This window comes from Salvia miltiorrhiza, chromosome 5 (assembly GCF_028751815.1).
Source record: "Salvia miltiorrhiza cultivar Shanhuang (shh) chromosome 5, IMPLAD_Smil_shh, whole genome shotgun sequence".
NCBI lineage: Eukaryota > Viridiplantae > Streptophyta > Magnoliopsida > Lamiales > Lamiaceae > Salvia > Salvia miltiorrhiza.
The window spans coordinates 30460033-30476595 of NC_080391.1; the positions used below are offsets into that span (position 1 = coordinate 30460033).

At 38.4% G+C, this 16563-nt stretch overlaps 1 protein-coding gene across 1 annotated transcript; it reads left to right on the plus strand.

The window, feature by feature from the left end:
* Positions 1-11888: 11888 nt before the first annotated feature.
* LOC131026425 (uncharacterized) lies at positions 11889-13498 on the plus strand. The gene is made up of 2 exons (XM_057956290.1): positions 11889-12452; positions 12964-13498. Exons 1-2 carry the CDS (start codon positions 12205-12207, stop codon positions 13400-13402), a joined length of 687 nt encoding a protein of 228 aa, XP_057812273.1. The 5' UTR covers positions 11889-12204; the 3' UTR covers positions 13403-13498.
* Positions 13499-16563: the final 3065 nt, after the last annotated feature.

A 16563-nucleotide genomic window follows, 5' to 3' on the forward strand; every position in this document is an offset into this window, starting at 1 on the left:
ATTCACAACCAAAACAACTAGTTGTGAATTCAAGCTTTAAAACTCGAATTCACAACCAGAATATATTTTGGTTGTGAATTCTAGTAGTCGTGAATTTGAATTTTAAAGTTTGAATTCACAACCAAAATAACTAATTTTGAATTCGAGCTTTAAAACTCGAATTCACAACCAATATTTATTTTGGTTGTGAATTCAAGTAGACGTGAATTTGAATTTTAAAGTTTGAATTCACAACCAAAACAGCTAGTTGTGAATTCAAATTTTAAAATTTAAATTCACAACCAGCAATACAGTTGGTTGTGAATTTAAGAGTTGTGAATTCATAGATGTGGTTGTGAATTCAAAAATATTTAGTTGTGAATTCATAGATCTGATTGCGAATTTAATAATGTCAAGTTGTGAATTCATAGATCTGGTCGTAAATTAAAGAACATTAAATTGTGAATTCAAGTTTTAAATAAATTCACAACTATAAATAGTGATGTGAATTCATCAACATGATTTTTTTTAAATTTTCAATCTAATCATCAAAGGAAAGATGATCGTCATTTAAAAAATATAACAAGTAAAAAATATGACAAGTAAAAACTATAAACTAGATCAAATTTAAAATACTAACCGTTATCTAAAAAAGTAAAAAATAGTTGAAGTGAAAAACGAGGTTTGAAGAGGAGGCCGATCCTAACAACTACAGTAGGCCTAAGACAAATTGATTAAATTTAATAAAATTCTTTTACCTTTTATAAAAAAAATTAAATTAAGGTGACAAACTGGGAAGCGATTCATCCATTTGACCGCCGAGCTGCTGCCGCAGTAAAGCGAGCTCAGCCTCGTAGCTCCACACCAGCCACTCCAACGACTGAATCACCTTCTCATCGTGGAGGTGTTTTGCCTCAGAGATTCGATGCTGCTGATTGGATTCCATCTCGATCAAGCTCTTCTCGCGTTGCTGCCGCTGAATCATAGTGTTAGGTCCGGAGGGTCTCGAATAGGTGTATGAGGGGGGGAATACACCTATAGGCTATTTTTCAAAATGAAACTTTAAATACAAACTGACTCAACCTTTTTATTAAAAAGAGTTTTGTCAAAATAAGGTTGACGACTGATACTGAACACTCTTCAGTAAAGACTAAAGAGCTATCAGTTAAGTCAAAGACTTTAACTGATACACGTAAGGCTTCAGTCGAGTTTGATAAACAGAGAGATGTTATGAATCTTACTGACTATCAGAAGATAGATCAGTTAGACTAATAACACACGCAGAGGGAAAACTTTTGTCTCGAAATAGCCTATGATTTTAATCACGTTGTCAGCAGTTAAGTTTCTCTTTGCAATTAATCAGTTTTCAGTTTAGGAAAGCAAAAGCACAAGTAAGAAGGTAAATACTGAAAGCTGTAAATAACATAGAGATTTTTACGTGGCTCGAAAACCACTTCTTACATTCACGGTCGGTTGATCAAACCAACAACTTCACTGGGCATGTGCTTATGGGTGCACAGTAAAATGCGTGTGCTTACGGGTGCACAGCAAACCTGAACGTGTGCTTGCCGGCGCACAACAAACCGAGACAACTGAAGAGCCTATCTTCAGTACCAACACACTGAGTTGGATTTCTCGCTCCTAGCGCACACTGGGCACTAAGATCTCACGGAGACAGAACACTAGTCTGAACTCCATTTCGACACAAACTCTCAATTCGATTCGTTGAAAAGAGGTTTGAAAACTTGCCAACTAAACCACAAAAAACAAGTTCTTTGCAGTCAGTTTTACCTAGGCTTTGGATATACAATATTTGCCTAAGTTCTAAGAGAATGTATGTAATCAGCAGTGACTGATTTTTGGCTTTGTAATTCTCTTCTTTGATTCAAACTTTGGGGAGGCTTGGTTTTGCTGAGTGAAGAATTCGGCAGCGTTTCAGCTTATGTTGTTGAATCGGTTCAGATTGAAGTGATCCTCGAGCACAATTTATAGGAGACGTCTTGAATAAGTTCCGTTGGCGGAGATGGTCTTCAAGATTTCTTCCGTTAGAGAGTAATTTGAATTTGGGCTGAGGCTTCAATCTTCGAGGTTCCTTGTTTGGTGAAAACGACTACTTTGAAGAGCAGGAGATGGGACATCTCTAAAAAGGTAATCACCAAAAAGGAATGGCCTCTGCAGAGAAAGTACGATCCTGAGATCTCTACATTTAATGCGGTTGTACTTCTGGAGTGCATGGCTTCCTTTGAACATTGGAGATTCAGTCCGAGGAAGAATGTTTAACTGATATTTGACTTTAGTATCAGTCCGCTAAATCCTCGTGGCGCGCATTAAGTAATCAGTCAAAACTGATCCTTCGACTGATAAGTCAAATATCAGTATTTGACTTTGCCTTAATCGTTACATCAATCGGTGTCTTCAGTCTCCAGTCCTTCGTTCTTCAGTCTTCAGTCTTCAGAACAACAACTAAACTGGAAAAAGAACTCTAACACTTGAGTTCGAACAGTTCTAGTCTATTACAAGTGAAACCTATTGATTTTGGTATCATCAAAACTAGGATTAAGATATTTCATTAAGTTCCCAACACATATCCATCGCTTCCTCCGCCGCCGTAGCAGAAGCCACCCTTTCTCTCTCCACCTCCACCACAGCTGCATCCGCCCTCTGCCGCTCCATCTTCACTAATTTTCTCAATGCCAACACCTCCGAACCACAATTTCCAGAATCATTAATTTCCTCCGATTTTTGGTTCAATTTCCCATCAACGACATTTTTGGATGTATTAACACAAGAAATCTTATCAAATTTAAAATACAAATAACTCAAAAACAACAAAAAAAGAAAAAAAAATGTCATAGCCCAAAACCATTTATTTTCTTTATAAATTTTATTTGAAAATTATTGAACTTTTTAATTTATAAAATGTTATGAAAAATATTCTTTTATTGAATTTATAAGTTACATAAGTTAAACTATATATATATATATATGCTTAACTTATATATATATAGTTACTTTAACTAAATACTTTTGTTTATGCAATTTTTGTATCTGCATGGAAATATGCATAAATGGTATTACATATATAGACAGTTACTTTTTTCAAACCAAAAATTGATCGAATAATTTATAGATATATATATTTGAAAAGTTGTCTTATGATACTCCCTCCCCACCCCACGTGTCATATATATATATATGTAATAAGAAGTGATGAGTAAACAAGCCTAGCAGTAGACTATTGATTCATATTGACTATGCTATACTTTTTGCCCTATATATATGTTACGTTAGTTTTCATATTTTTCATTCTCAATCAAAAAACATTTTATATATATATATATATATATATATATATATAGCTTGAAATGAGGATTTAGTAGACATACGATGCAGCCGAATGAAACAAGTACTGTGAGATTTATTTCAATACATCCTGTGGTTAATTCTTGTCCATTTTAATAATATGTGTTTACCATATGTGTTATGACGTATATTTTGAGGATATCGCTAGGGGCCCAGTTGAATGGGTCCAGGATGGAAAGATCCTTGGCATGCCACAATGCGATATAAATATAAAAGTTAAGGTTGCAACCATTATATTATCGACAGGGGCCCGTTGAATGGGTCCAGGACGGAAAGGTCCTTGGTATGCCACCGTGCGAGCAAATGTAATGAAATATTATGATCATATGTGTTACCATTTTATTAACGTGGACAATTATTGCATGTTCCCACACTGAGTATATTTTATATGCTCATCCCATATTAACAATTTTCAGGTTCCTAAAGTAGGAGGCGCGTGGAAGGTCGAATGACGAATCAAATATTTTGTATTTAGCTTTACTTAAAAATATTATGTTGAGTAAAATATTTTAAATAAAATATTTATTTTTTTTATTTTCACATTAAATATCTATTTATAGTCATGATTTTTCGCGTGCGTTTTCATTTAAAATTTTAGTTGGATTTGGGTGTCACAAAAAAAAGGCGGTTGGAGGCTCAGATCTGTTTAGAGAAAAAAGGCAAACAGAAAAGCAACGCCGCCATGGCTGCCAATCACCGATTGCATTTGCTACAAAAATACAACGCCATCTGAATAAGCCAAGCCAAGATACAGGTTGGATCCTCAATGCCCGATCCATTAGTTCAGAAAGATAAAAACACGATAGAAGAATCGTCATAGCCTCTTCATATGTACTCCGAAACCCCAGTACCCAAACCCGAATACATCGAAACTCGAACAGAGAGCCGTTTTTGCCGAAAATCGGAGAGAAATAGGGGCAGTAGGGGTGTCATGAGTAGAGGAAGGGTGGCGGCGTCTTCTCCGTCATCGTGGAAGGAGGCGGCGGCGTGGGATCGGCGTCGATTTCCAGATCTAAGGGAATCGGGTGAGAGATTTGAGATAGGGAGAGTGTTGTAGAGAGAGAGAGAAGAGAGAGAGAGAGAGAGAGGAGAGAATGAGAGGCTAGGGTTAGGTGTGAGAATTTACCCATTTATATAGAGGGGTATTTCAGTCTTTTCATGCAAAAACTGGGTAAAATTTTATGTTTTTATCATATAGGCTAAAATTTATTTTTGCTATATGAAAGTGGGTATTTTTATATATTGACACTTACATTAATTACATTCATTGTTAATAATAGTATTATTTATTATTAATAAAGTTTCCAATAAAAATAAGGATCTTCTTATTGGAATCAATTTGATCCGGATCAAATGTGAAAATTTATTACATTTTAACATGAAAAGATATTCTTATCGTTTATATATCAATTAAATGTGTGTATATATATATATATATAAAAGAGGTTCTAATAAAAACCTCTGTTAAAATGAGAACTAAGAACCTAATCTTGACCTTTTAAATATTAGATCTAATGGTTAAGATTTAGTCAACAAAAGAAACTGTGCATCTATTATATTTTACTGTGCACTTAAAAAATATGCAATTTATGCAATTGAAACCAACAATGCAAAATACTCAAGCAAATCGAAATTGTGCATCTATGTAATCGAAATTGTGCATCTGTAGTTTAATCTCAGCCCTCTATTTTATTTAAATCAATGGCTTTAAATTGGTTCCTAGTTTTCATCTTAAGAAGGGTTTTTATATTAACCCTACCCTATATATATATATATATATATATATATATATATATATATTGGAACCTTAAGGCCTTTAAATATTTTTGTATATTTAATGAGAATTTAGCTAGTTTATTATTAAATTGCGATTTTATAAAAAAAAGGAGAAGAAAAACCTAAGAAACCCTTGAAAGCACAAGAAAGCAGATTAAGGGCCGAGCCTCGTTAAAACCTTTTTACGGAAAACCCAGAGGGAAAAAACGTAAAAAGGAAAAAGAGTACCCGTCTAAACAAAGGTAAAAAAGGGGATGAGAGCGGAAGGGTAAGTTTCCGGAACTCCGGCCTAACCATCGTCCCCAAACCAACCCGGCTCTCACCCAACAAAAAAGACAGAACGGAGGCAAAAGGCCGGTGAAGCGCCGTCGCCAAATTGCCAAATAGAAGAAGCTACACGGCCGGTTAGACGCCGTCGCCGTTAGCTCGAACAAAATAAACAAACGAAAGAAAGCAACACAGCCGGTTATACGCCATCGCCGTGAGCTTACCACGAAACCAAACTCAAAACAAAAGGGGTAAAAAATCGGCCGATTATACTCCGTCGCCGAGATTACCACACAAACAAAAACCAAGGACGAGAAGCTAATAGTTTCAGCCGGTGAGACGCCGTTGCCGGAAACTAAAACGCCTTTAGGAACTTCGATTAAACGCGCTGGCAAGCAAGCAGCAGCCACGTAAAACCAGAAGCAAGCATCGAATCTGTCAAAATTATACGAAAACGCCAGCGTATCAGAGAACCGAGAACCAGCACCACTTGCCCACCATGTGTTCGACAAAAAATGGACAAGAACAACAACCACCGAGCCCCAAGTGTTCGACTGAACAGAACAGTGAAGAATGCCCACCAGATGCTCGATCAAAGTGCTGAGCCACCAACGCCCAGCTCCACTCCAACAGAGGTCATCAGTCGCTGAAAACCAAAAGCTCAAGGAGCAGCAATAGCAACCTAAGAGCCTCGACCCCATCAGATGCGTCTGGTGTGGCTGTGCGAGGCCATGTCCTGAATGACCGCAGTCTCAATAGCCTCGATGCTATGTGGCCACCAGCCCTCTTATCGCGAGCTGTGAGCCATGATGTCCGCAGCCAGCGTTGCCTTCCCTGTATATGTGAGAAATCCGGAGCTCAAAGTTGCTGAGGCTGGCGATCGTCGCTTTCCAACTAGTCAGAAATCTCCAAGGCACATCCAGCGATTTCTTTCGAAGCAGCTCTACAACATACGTAGAATCCGATTCCAGCCAAAGTTTGTGCCAACCGCGACTCTCAGCAATGGTAATGGCTTTCATAACAGCGAGCAGCTCTGCCTCCAAAGCAAAGCCCGAGCCCCCCTTTACATGAAAACACCCACAAACCTCCGCCCGGTGATCTCGAAAAACGCCCCCGGCAAAAATCCTTCCCGGCGCCCCCAACACCGAGCCATCCGTATTCACTTTCATCCAATTCAAGTCCGGAGGCCACCAGTGAACATCAATGTAAACCGGAGGAGGAGCAGATCGCGACCTTACGCCAAGCTCACGCAACGTGAGATATTATTTCCAATCATTCGCCATGTGCCCAAGATGCATATTAGAGGAGTCCGCTTCTTTGTAAGCAATTTTGATGAATTTGAGCACCTTGGTTTCACTGAAGGACTTATCATCAAAGATCACACTATTTCGGCTGGTCCAAATAATCCAGATTAAGTTAATGATACCAATCTTCCAAAGCCGGTGCAGAAGAGAGCTGAAATTCATGTTCCACGCCACAGCGAGAAAGCTCGTAATATCCATGCAATCCAAGAGCTCGGGGTGGCCGAACCAATTGAGAAAAGAAGCCCACACCTGCTTAATTTTCCTGCAATCCCAAAAGATGTGTGATATGTTTTCTGCATCGCTAAAGCAGAGACAGCAAACATTCGGAGTAACAAGTCCCTGGCGGATCAAACAATCCATGGTGGGCAGACGACCATGGATGAGCCTCCAGCAAGTCAGCGAACGACGGATCGGGATGGCCGCATCCCAGAGCCAAGAGCCCCACGAAACTTTGGGGTACCAGGTGACAAGTGTTGGCAAAGGCCAGTGCCGAGGTCACGTCACCACATAGAGAATGTTTCCAGAAACGAACATCCGTGAAATTATCCATATGAAGAAGAATGATATCGCACACAATATCAGGATAATTCACAACAAAATTTTCAGAAAAATGCCAACAGTTGTCAAAGTAGTAATCCGCGACAGAATGCGTGAGCAAATCGTGCATATAATCAGGAATCCCCAATCGATCATATAACTTATATCCCAGCCAGTCGTCCATCCAAAAGAGGGTGGATCTGCCATCTCCAATCGAAGAATAAGAATTCTCCACCAACCCATCAATTCATGCTTGAGCCCGAGCCAAATCGAAGAATTCGCAACATTTTTCTTAACATAACCAAACTCCGTAAGATATCTGGATCTAAGCAGCTGGTGCGCAAAGGATCTACCTTTAATGAGATTCCACACGAGCTTCATAAGGTAGTTCTTATTCATAAGAGTAAATGAGCGTATTCCCAAACCTCCTTTCTCCTTAACGGCGCAACAGCGATCCCATTTCACAGCACACGAAGGCTTCTGATTCATCTTGCCAGTCCAGATAAAATTCCTGCACTTTCGATCAAGCTCATGTAGGAGCGACTTTGGCCAGCGATAAACCATCATGGTATGAACGATGGAGCTCTAGATGACAGCTTTAACAAGATAAAGACGTCCTGCCATCGAAAGATGAAGACCCGCCCATCTCGAGAACTTTTGCACAATGCGGTCCTTAATGCTCATAAAGTGAGAAACGCGAGGCCTTCCCACAAAAAGAGGAGCCCCTAAGTAGGTCACCTGCTCACCCCCTTGCGTGAAACCCAAAACCTGGTTGATGCCTCGTTTTATCATAGTACTGACTCCTTTTCCAAAGTAGATACGAGACTTTTCCAGGCTGCAAATCTGCCCAGAAAGAGAGCCATAATACTCCAGGATGTGCTTAACCTTCTTCGCATTACGAGTCGAAGCTCTACAGAAAAGCAAAATGTCATCCGCATAAAGCAGGTGCGTAGGAAAGTATAGAGAACGGCTGTAGCTCATGGGGATGAGATGGCGCGAGGCAACACAATTTATGAGTATCTGACTTAACATATCCTCGGCAATACCGAAAAGAATGGGAGATAAAGGGTCCCCTTGTCTAACTCCTCTAGTACAAGCGAAATAACCGCTAAGCCGCCCGATATAAAGAATGGAGATACGGGTAGAGCTGAAGATAATGGAGATCCAGGTGAGAAACTGCTGGTGGAAACCCATTACCCTCAAGACTTTGAGAATGAAGTCCCAGCTCATGGTGTCAAACGCCTTCTTGATGTTGATTTTACAAGCCATATTTGATCCACGTGCAGTGCGATCCATGCAATTAAAACCCTCTGAGCCCAACATGATGCAATCATGGATGGAGCGCCCACTTATGAAGCCAAACTGATTAGGCGAGACCACAACAGTTGCCACCTTGTTCAAGCGAACCGCCATAATCTTCGAGATTATTTTGAAGAAGAAGTTCGATAAAATGATAGGCCTGAGGTCAGAAACAGCTTTGACATCATCTACCTTAGGAATCAAGATAAGAGTGTTCGCATTGCATCCGTTCGGCAAATAAGAATTAAGGAAAAAGCCACGAGCAGCTCTAATCACGTCATCACGGACAATGTTCCAACATCTTTGGAAGAAGAGACCCGAGAACCCATCGGGACCCGGAGCACTATTGGTGTCCATGCTCATGACCGTAGCATAGATCTCCAAATCCGAAGGGATGGCAGTGAGCTCCAAATTCTGCTCCTCAGAAACTTTGGTATCCAGATTAGCTTCAAGCTCAGTTAAATCAATATTACCGATCGCCCCTTGAGAGAAAAGATTGGTAAAATGATTGACAATATGGCGCTCAATATCTTCCTGATCATAAATAAAATTACCATTAATATTAAGGTGACCAATGAGAAGATTAGAATTCCTGAGACGAAGCATCTTGTGGAAAAATTCAGTATTACGATCACCAACCTGGAGCCAGGATATTCTACTTTTCTGCTGCAAAAGGGTGTTCTTGCGGGATAGGATCGTATTAATAGCCGCCTGCTTAGTCACCTCATCATCGAAATTGTTCCCATGGTAGCCCTCTCTAGAAATTCTTTTTGCACTAATATTATATGGCACAAATAGTAATATTAGTGCCAAAAGTATCATTCGATGATTAAACCCTAAAATAAGGAATTTAAATCCTAAATGGAGAATATAAACCATAAATGGGGAATATAAACCCTGAATGGGGAATCTAAACCCTAAATGGAGAATTTAAACCCTACGGGGAAGCGTTCAAAATGACTATATAACTGCATTCATCTATATAAGACAAGACAGTGTATCAGCACAAGTATATGACACTATTGGCACTAATATGGTCACTAGTATCATTCGTGCATGGCACTAATAATGTCAACACAACAAGAAAAATGCTAATAGACGACAGGCGAAGCGTGTCATCTATTTGAAAATCGCTTGTCATAAATGCGGGTGTAGTCTATTGGGGGCGCTAATAGACGACAGGCGCATGCGCGTCGTCTATCAGTTAATAGACAACAATCGTATGTGTTCGCTAATTTCTTTACACGCCGCAAGTGCACGGGTGCAATTGTGTATAGTGGCAAACAAGGTCGAATCTACAGAGACTGATTAGTACCAATTCCTATCCTAGACTATAATCTTCTATCTGGAAAATCGAAATTAAGAGTTTTTGTTTTAAAGAACAAAATAAATAAACACAGGAAAGAAATAAATCAAGCTGAAAAATATGGAGAGATAGATATGAGAAGAATTTCCCAAGGCAAAGGTTTCAACAGATTTTCATAACTAATAAGTTCAATTCAATCATCAAGATTATTCCTAAGGCGATCTCAAAGCTAGTCTACACCCACTCTCATGCAAGGATAAGATGAAGTATGTTTTCCTACAGGATATACGTACTAGCTTTCTACTCTTACTTAATATACATGCTTCACAATCATTCAGCTTAACATCATGTTGTAGTTTCAAAATTCCTTATTTCTTTAGTTCTGTTAGACCCTTTTCACTAACATGTCCAAGCTTAGCAGGCCATAGCATAACATCATTTACGGAAACATTATCAATCTCACCAGTAACAATAGAGGCAATCAAATGATATAATCTATGCTTCTTGATTCCCTTCATAAGTATTTTGAACCTTTAAGAACATGTAGACTCTCTTTTGCTGATTTCAATTCATAACCCGTTGTTTAAAGTAGACCAAGAGAAATCAAATTTCTTTTAAGGGTAGGGATGTATCTTACATTAGACAACAATCTGATAGAGCCATCATGGAGCTTAAGCATTATTGAACCTATACCTTTCACTAGACACACCTCATCATTGCCAAGAATGACAGATCCTTGATCTTCTTCCTACAAATCATGAAACCAAGATTTAGTTGGGCACATATGGAAAGAGCAGCCTGAATCAAGAATCCGTTCATTTCCTAATTTTGAAGAAATGATTTAAAACTTCTACTTCTTGATATTGTTCTTCAATATCAGCAGAACTTGGTGTGATGCCCTTCGAAGCGTGCTTTTTTTTTTTTCCAGCTATAGCAGTCCTTCTTAATGTGGCCAGGCTTTTGACAATAATGGCACTTCCTGCTTTCCTTTACATCATCATCTTTTGCCTTTGATGTCTGCCCAGATTTTTGCTTGTCTTTTCATGGCTTCTTTGACTTGCCCTTTGAGAGTTTCCCTACATTTAAACTCTCATTTGATGGCTCTTGTTTGGAGTCTACAGCTTTCAGAAGATCATTGGATTTTAAGGCATTAATGACTTCCTCCAGTGTAATGGAGGCCTCCCTGCCATAGAGTATGACATCTTTCAGGTACGATTGTCATAGGATTTAGGCAAAGCATTCAAGAGTAGTAGAATTGTTTTATCTTCATTCTCAAGATTGACCTCAATATCCTCTAAATCACCCACAACCTTATTGAAATCATCCAACTTATCCAAGATAGCTTTATCTTTTGTAATCTTGTAAGAATACAATCTTATTTCATGTACAACCTATTTGCCAAGGATTTGGTCATGTATAGGCTCTCCAATTTTGCCCAAACTCCTTTGCAGTCTCCTTTCCCTCAATACTTTGTCTCCAAGGCAAAGTATAATGGCAATGTGAACCTTTTGCATCATCTCCATATGCTTCTCACTATCTTCCCCTTCCTTGAGAGGTTTCTTTTGATTCAGAGCACCCAACAGTCCTTGTTGAGTCAAGATAGCTTTCATCTATTCTTCAACCTCCACAAGGCAAAATCGTTTTTGCCTGTGAACTTCTCTGTCTCAAACTTTGCAGTGGCCATGAGGAATATAGCTTCTGTGATACAGAATCAGCCCCTCCGGTGATTGATAATGTTCTCTGTTGCGCTTTTCTCTTCTCACAGACGACGCCACTTGTTGGTTCAAGATGTGAAACCGAGCAGCAACAAGATCACACACACACACAACTCCAAGAACACTCACAATTAACCACACTCGAGCGCACAAGGTTGTAGAGAAAATGAACTTAAAAGAAAAGTAAAGAACACAAAATTTTTAGGTGGTTCGATTGTATGATCTACATCCACATACAACCACTAAGAATTCCACTAAGATTTTAAGTCCTCCATCTTTAATGCACTTTTCAGTAATACCCTTAATAACAGTATTCTCTGGACTAGACTCAATATTAAAAAAGGGCCGGTTATTACAGGTAACCATGTTGGATCCACTTGACACCACTCGTTACAATCTCAACAATAAAATACATTTATATTAAAATTTAGATTCGAAAGTTGAGAGTTTCAATTTCGCCCACCAGTTTTTTTTTCCAAACCCTTCTAAGCTTCTAGTTACCGGTAATCTTTCACAGCATACGTGTCAGCATTCACGCCACCGAAGAAAACCTTTCCAAAATGCCAAAATCCATATAACTCGTTTCAGATTTTCACATAAACTTTGAGAAATACCCAACCTAACTTGCGAGTTTTCACAAATTAAAGGAGCCAAAGAGATGGTGGTTGCTTTGGATATTTTCAAGCTGTGTTTTGTTGCGAGTGCGTTTCTGTTCCGTTCCGTGTCGGCGGACGGCGGAGTTGGAGAGTTCCCGGCGTCATGCGAGAGCATCGAGTGCCCAAGCTACGACGTCATCGGGAGCGGGAATGGATTCGAAATTCGGCGTTATAATTCGAGCATGTGGATTTCCACTCAGCCAATCGATGATATCTCCTTGGTCCATGCTGGCAATATTGCCTTCTTCCAGTCAGATTTCTTTTCTCTCTGTCTTTTACTTTTTGCAGCAACAGCCTATTTTCACTCGTTTTGGAAAAAATAATTCATTTTTTCTGCAAAGTTTCTTGATTGTTTTTCCTCACTCAGCGAAATGGTCAATTAATTGGTTTTACTTGTACTATTTTTAAGCTCAGCAGATTGAGCCTAGACTCTAATTAGTAGTATTAAATACTAGTTTTCAAGGTGTATGAATTGAATTATGATATTTTGAAACCATCAAGACCCCTCAACTTTCGAAAGCGGGGCAATCATGATTCATGACTAATTCAACACTCAAACTGTGGGTATATAACTCAATGAACCTTCCTGAACTCTCATTTATTTTTCAACAGCTAATATTGTACTCTCCAATGCTTTTTATAGAAACTGGTTGGAGTTTATTTGATCAAATTAATCAATGAGTGTTAGTTTAGTTTGGGTAATTGATGCTTAGGCCTTTGATTCAAGTTTTACATATTATGTACTTGATATAAATATATAGGCTATTTGATTACATCCAAGGCAAGAACAGCAACCATGAAAAGATAGAAATGACGGCGCCGGTGATAATCGAAGTGAGACCTAGCGATGGACCTTTCTGTGCTTCATCCTTCGTGGTGAGCTTCTTCATTCCGAAACAGAACCAAGCCACTGCGCCTTCCAGTGAAACCCTTTGGGTCCAGAAATGGGGGCTCACCTACGTAGCCGTCAGGCAGTTCAGTGGGTTCGTCAAGGACGACCAAGTCGGAGAGGAAGCTGCTGCGTTGTACGCCGCCGTCGCCGGGACTGTTTGGTCGGACGCCATTGATAGGAGCCATGGAGGGGAGAACGCCACTCACTACATCGTGGCGCAGTACAATTCGCCGTTTGAGTTCAGGAACAGAGTCAATGAGATTTGGTTGACATTCAATCTCCAGGAACCTGCTGCTTCTTTCGTTTAACCAACTATGCAATATGTGGTGTTATCCAATAACGGTGTCACGTGAACGACACATGAGCGACTATCTTTATTTTTTAATTACCTGCCACTTATACCACTGCCTCATATTTAACTAACATGCTAATTTAAAAATAAAGAAAAATACACATAAAAGTTAATTAATACACTAATCATCATTGAATCGTACCCACATATACTCAACTAGGTCGAATCCAAGTTAATCAAATGGGATCATCCGTCTTAAAATATAGTGTGTACCACTCTTCATTTCTTTATATTTTTAAATTATTTTTTATTCAAGTTTAATTTATTATGCTTTTATATAATATAAATGCAATTAACAAGGGTTCACTAATCCATTTAGGGTTTATAATTATTTTTTTATATTTATTTGAATAATTAATAATAGATTATTTGGGTTCATTAATTCAAAGTTAGGGTATATAATTTTTTAAATTTTAATTTTTCGATGATAAATACTAATTAGAGTTTATAATATAATAATAATTTTTATTTTTATAAAAAATAATTTATAAAGCAAAGAAATGAAGAGTGGTACACGTGGTACATACAATATTCTGGGACAGTCTGCAAATTAATGATGTTCTTTTTTAGGTATTCATTGAATCCTCACATTGAACTGTAATTTATTTCTCGTATAATATTATTGCTCGACATGCTTGGCTCATCTTCGACCCATTTGCTATTTTTCTTGATTATATCATTTTTCTTGATCATTTTAAAATTTTATATACTTCAAATTTTTATTTATTTTTATTTCTTACGACATTAATCACGCATATAAATAAAATTACGTAAAAAAGATGAACTAAAATTAACATAAAATAACTCATGAAAACAACAGTCTAGATCACCAATTTCTCAAATCTAATAAACTCAAAGATGTCACAACATACAAAATATTAGTACCATACAAAAATTAGCATCACCATTGTTCAACAACAACTAATTCATCGCCACAAGATTTGTGGAAATAGCGATTGATGATGACAATCTAACCAAATTCTCTCTTCTCTTGTCTTTAATTTAAGTTGTCAAGAAAGATTGTAAGTTCTTGAACGCGATTGATACAAGAAACGCCGGGAACTAAAAGTTGACAAACGAATCTAAAGATTAAACACAACAATCAACAGCGAGATTTTACGTGGTTCGGATATTATATCCTACATCCACGGACGAAACAAGATGAATCACTCTATTAATCTTTAAATATGCAATACAGACTTCAAGATAGAAGAAATCAGCCTCCAAGATCTCAAGATCTAGCTGATGAACTCTCTCCCTCTCGCTACTGTGTTTTTTTCTCTCATCCCAGCCCAAAAGAAGAAAAATGAAAAGTGTTGAGATAGCAAACAAACCCTGCGTAAATCTCATGCCAACTTCATAACAAACCTTTTAACTAACTTTTACAAATAAGCCCCCAAAGAGAACTTAATTTTCTGCTAGTCCTTTGACTTATGAAGAATACACAAATGAGGTCACACCACTCTACAAATCTCCACCTTGACCGAAATTGTGTACTTCATCCTTTCGTCTACTACAAACTTCAAGCTTTGATACCTCACTCAAGCTGCCTTTCAAGCAACTTGATAAGATCCATGCAGTGTTTAAACTTTGATGTTGGCAAAGACTTTGTCAACATATTAGTCGCATTCTCCTCGGTTGAAACCTTGACAATCTTCACTACACCTTTACTAGCCACATCCCTCACGAAATGGTGCCGCACATCAATGTGCTTCGACCTTTCATGAAAAACCTGATGTTTAGCCAAGTGTATAGCACTCTGGCTATCACACCTTATCTCCACAATATCTTGTTCCACACCAAACTCTGCTAGAATCCCCTTCAACCAGATTGCTTCCTTGACAGCCTCAGTGATGGCTAAGTATTTTAGCCTCAGTTGTAGACAATGCCACAACCGACTGTTACATTGATTTCCAACTAATCGTTGAGCCGTTTAAAATAAAAAACATACCCTGACTGAGACTTCCTAGAATCCAAATTAGCAGCATAATCTGAATCTACATAACCAAGTAAATAAATTTCCTTTTTGTACCTTTGCTTGCTGAAACAGAATTCCACATGCATCTTGCTGTCCCCTTTAAGTATTTCAACATCCACTTTAATCCCTTCCAATGGTCCTTGCCTGGTTCTGCCATGAACCTACTCATGACACTGATTGCATGAGCCAGGTCTGGCCTTGTGCAAATCATGTTATACATGATTGAGCCTACAATGTTGGAATATGGAATATTTTCCATAAACCTCTTATCATCATCAGTTTTGGGCTTTGACCAACTCTAAACTTGAAATGTTGAGCAAGAGACACCTTAACTGCTCTACTGTCAGCCATGTGAAACTTCTTTAAAACTTTCATGACATAGTCAGTTTGAATAAGCCACAAACTATTGCTTTCCTTGTTTCTGATCAGATCCATCCCCAAAATCCTTCTTGCTTCACCAAGTTCTTTCATTTCAAACTCATTCCTCAATTCAGCCTCTAATTTTTGGATCTCAGATACATCTTTGCTTGCAACTAACATATCATCAACATACAAGAGTAGGTAAGTCAACTCTGATTTCTCATTTCTTCTTAGATATACACAACTGTCATACTTGGATTTTTCAAAACCAATCTTCATCATGTACTGATCAAACCTCAGGTACCATTGTCTTGAAGCCTGCTTTAATCCATATAATGACTTCCTCAGCATGCAAACCTTCTTTTCTTTTCCTGGCAGTATAAAACCTTCAGGCAGAACCATAAAAATTTTCTCTTCTAGATCACCATGTAGAAAAGCAGTTTTCACATCTAATTGTTGAAGTTCCAGCCCTTCTTGAATCACTATAGATAGCAGACTCCTAATGGAAGTGTGCTTCACTACTGGAGAGAAGACTTCATTGAAGTCAATACCTTCTCTCTGTGTGAATCCCTTTGCAACAAGCCTAGCCTTGTATCTGATAGAACCATCAGCCTCAATCTTCTTTTTGAACACCCATTTGCATCCAATACATTTATGACCTTTAGGCTTATCAACCAGCTCCCATGTTACATTCTTCATCAATGAATCTATCTCTTCATTCATAGCTCTTATCCACTGATCTCTCTCATTTCCATTCACTGCTTCCTTGTAATTTTTAG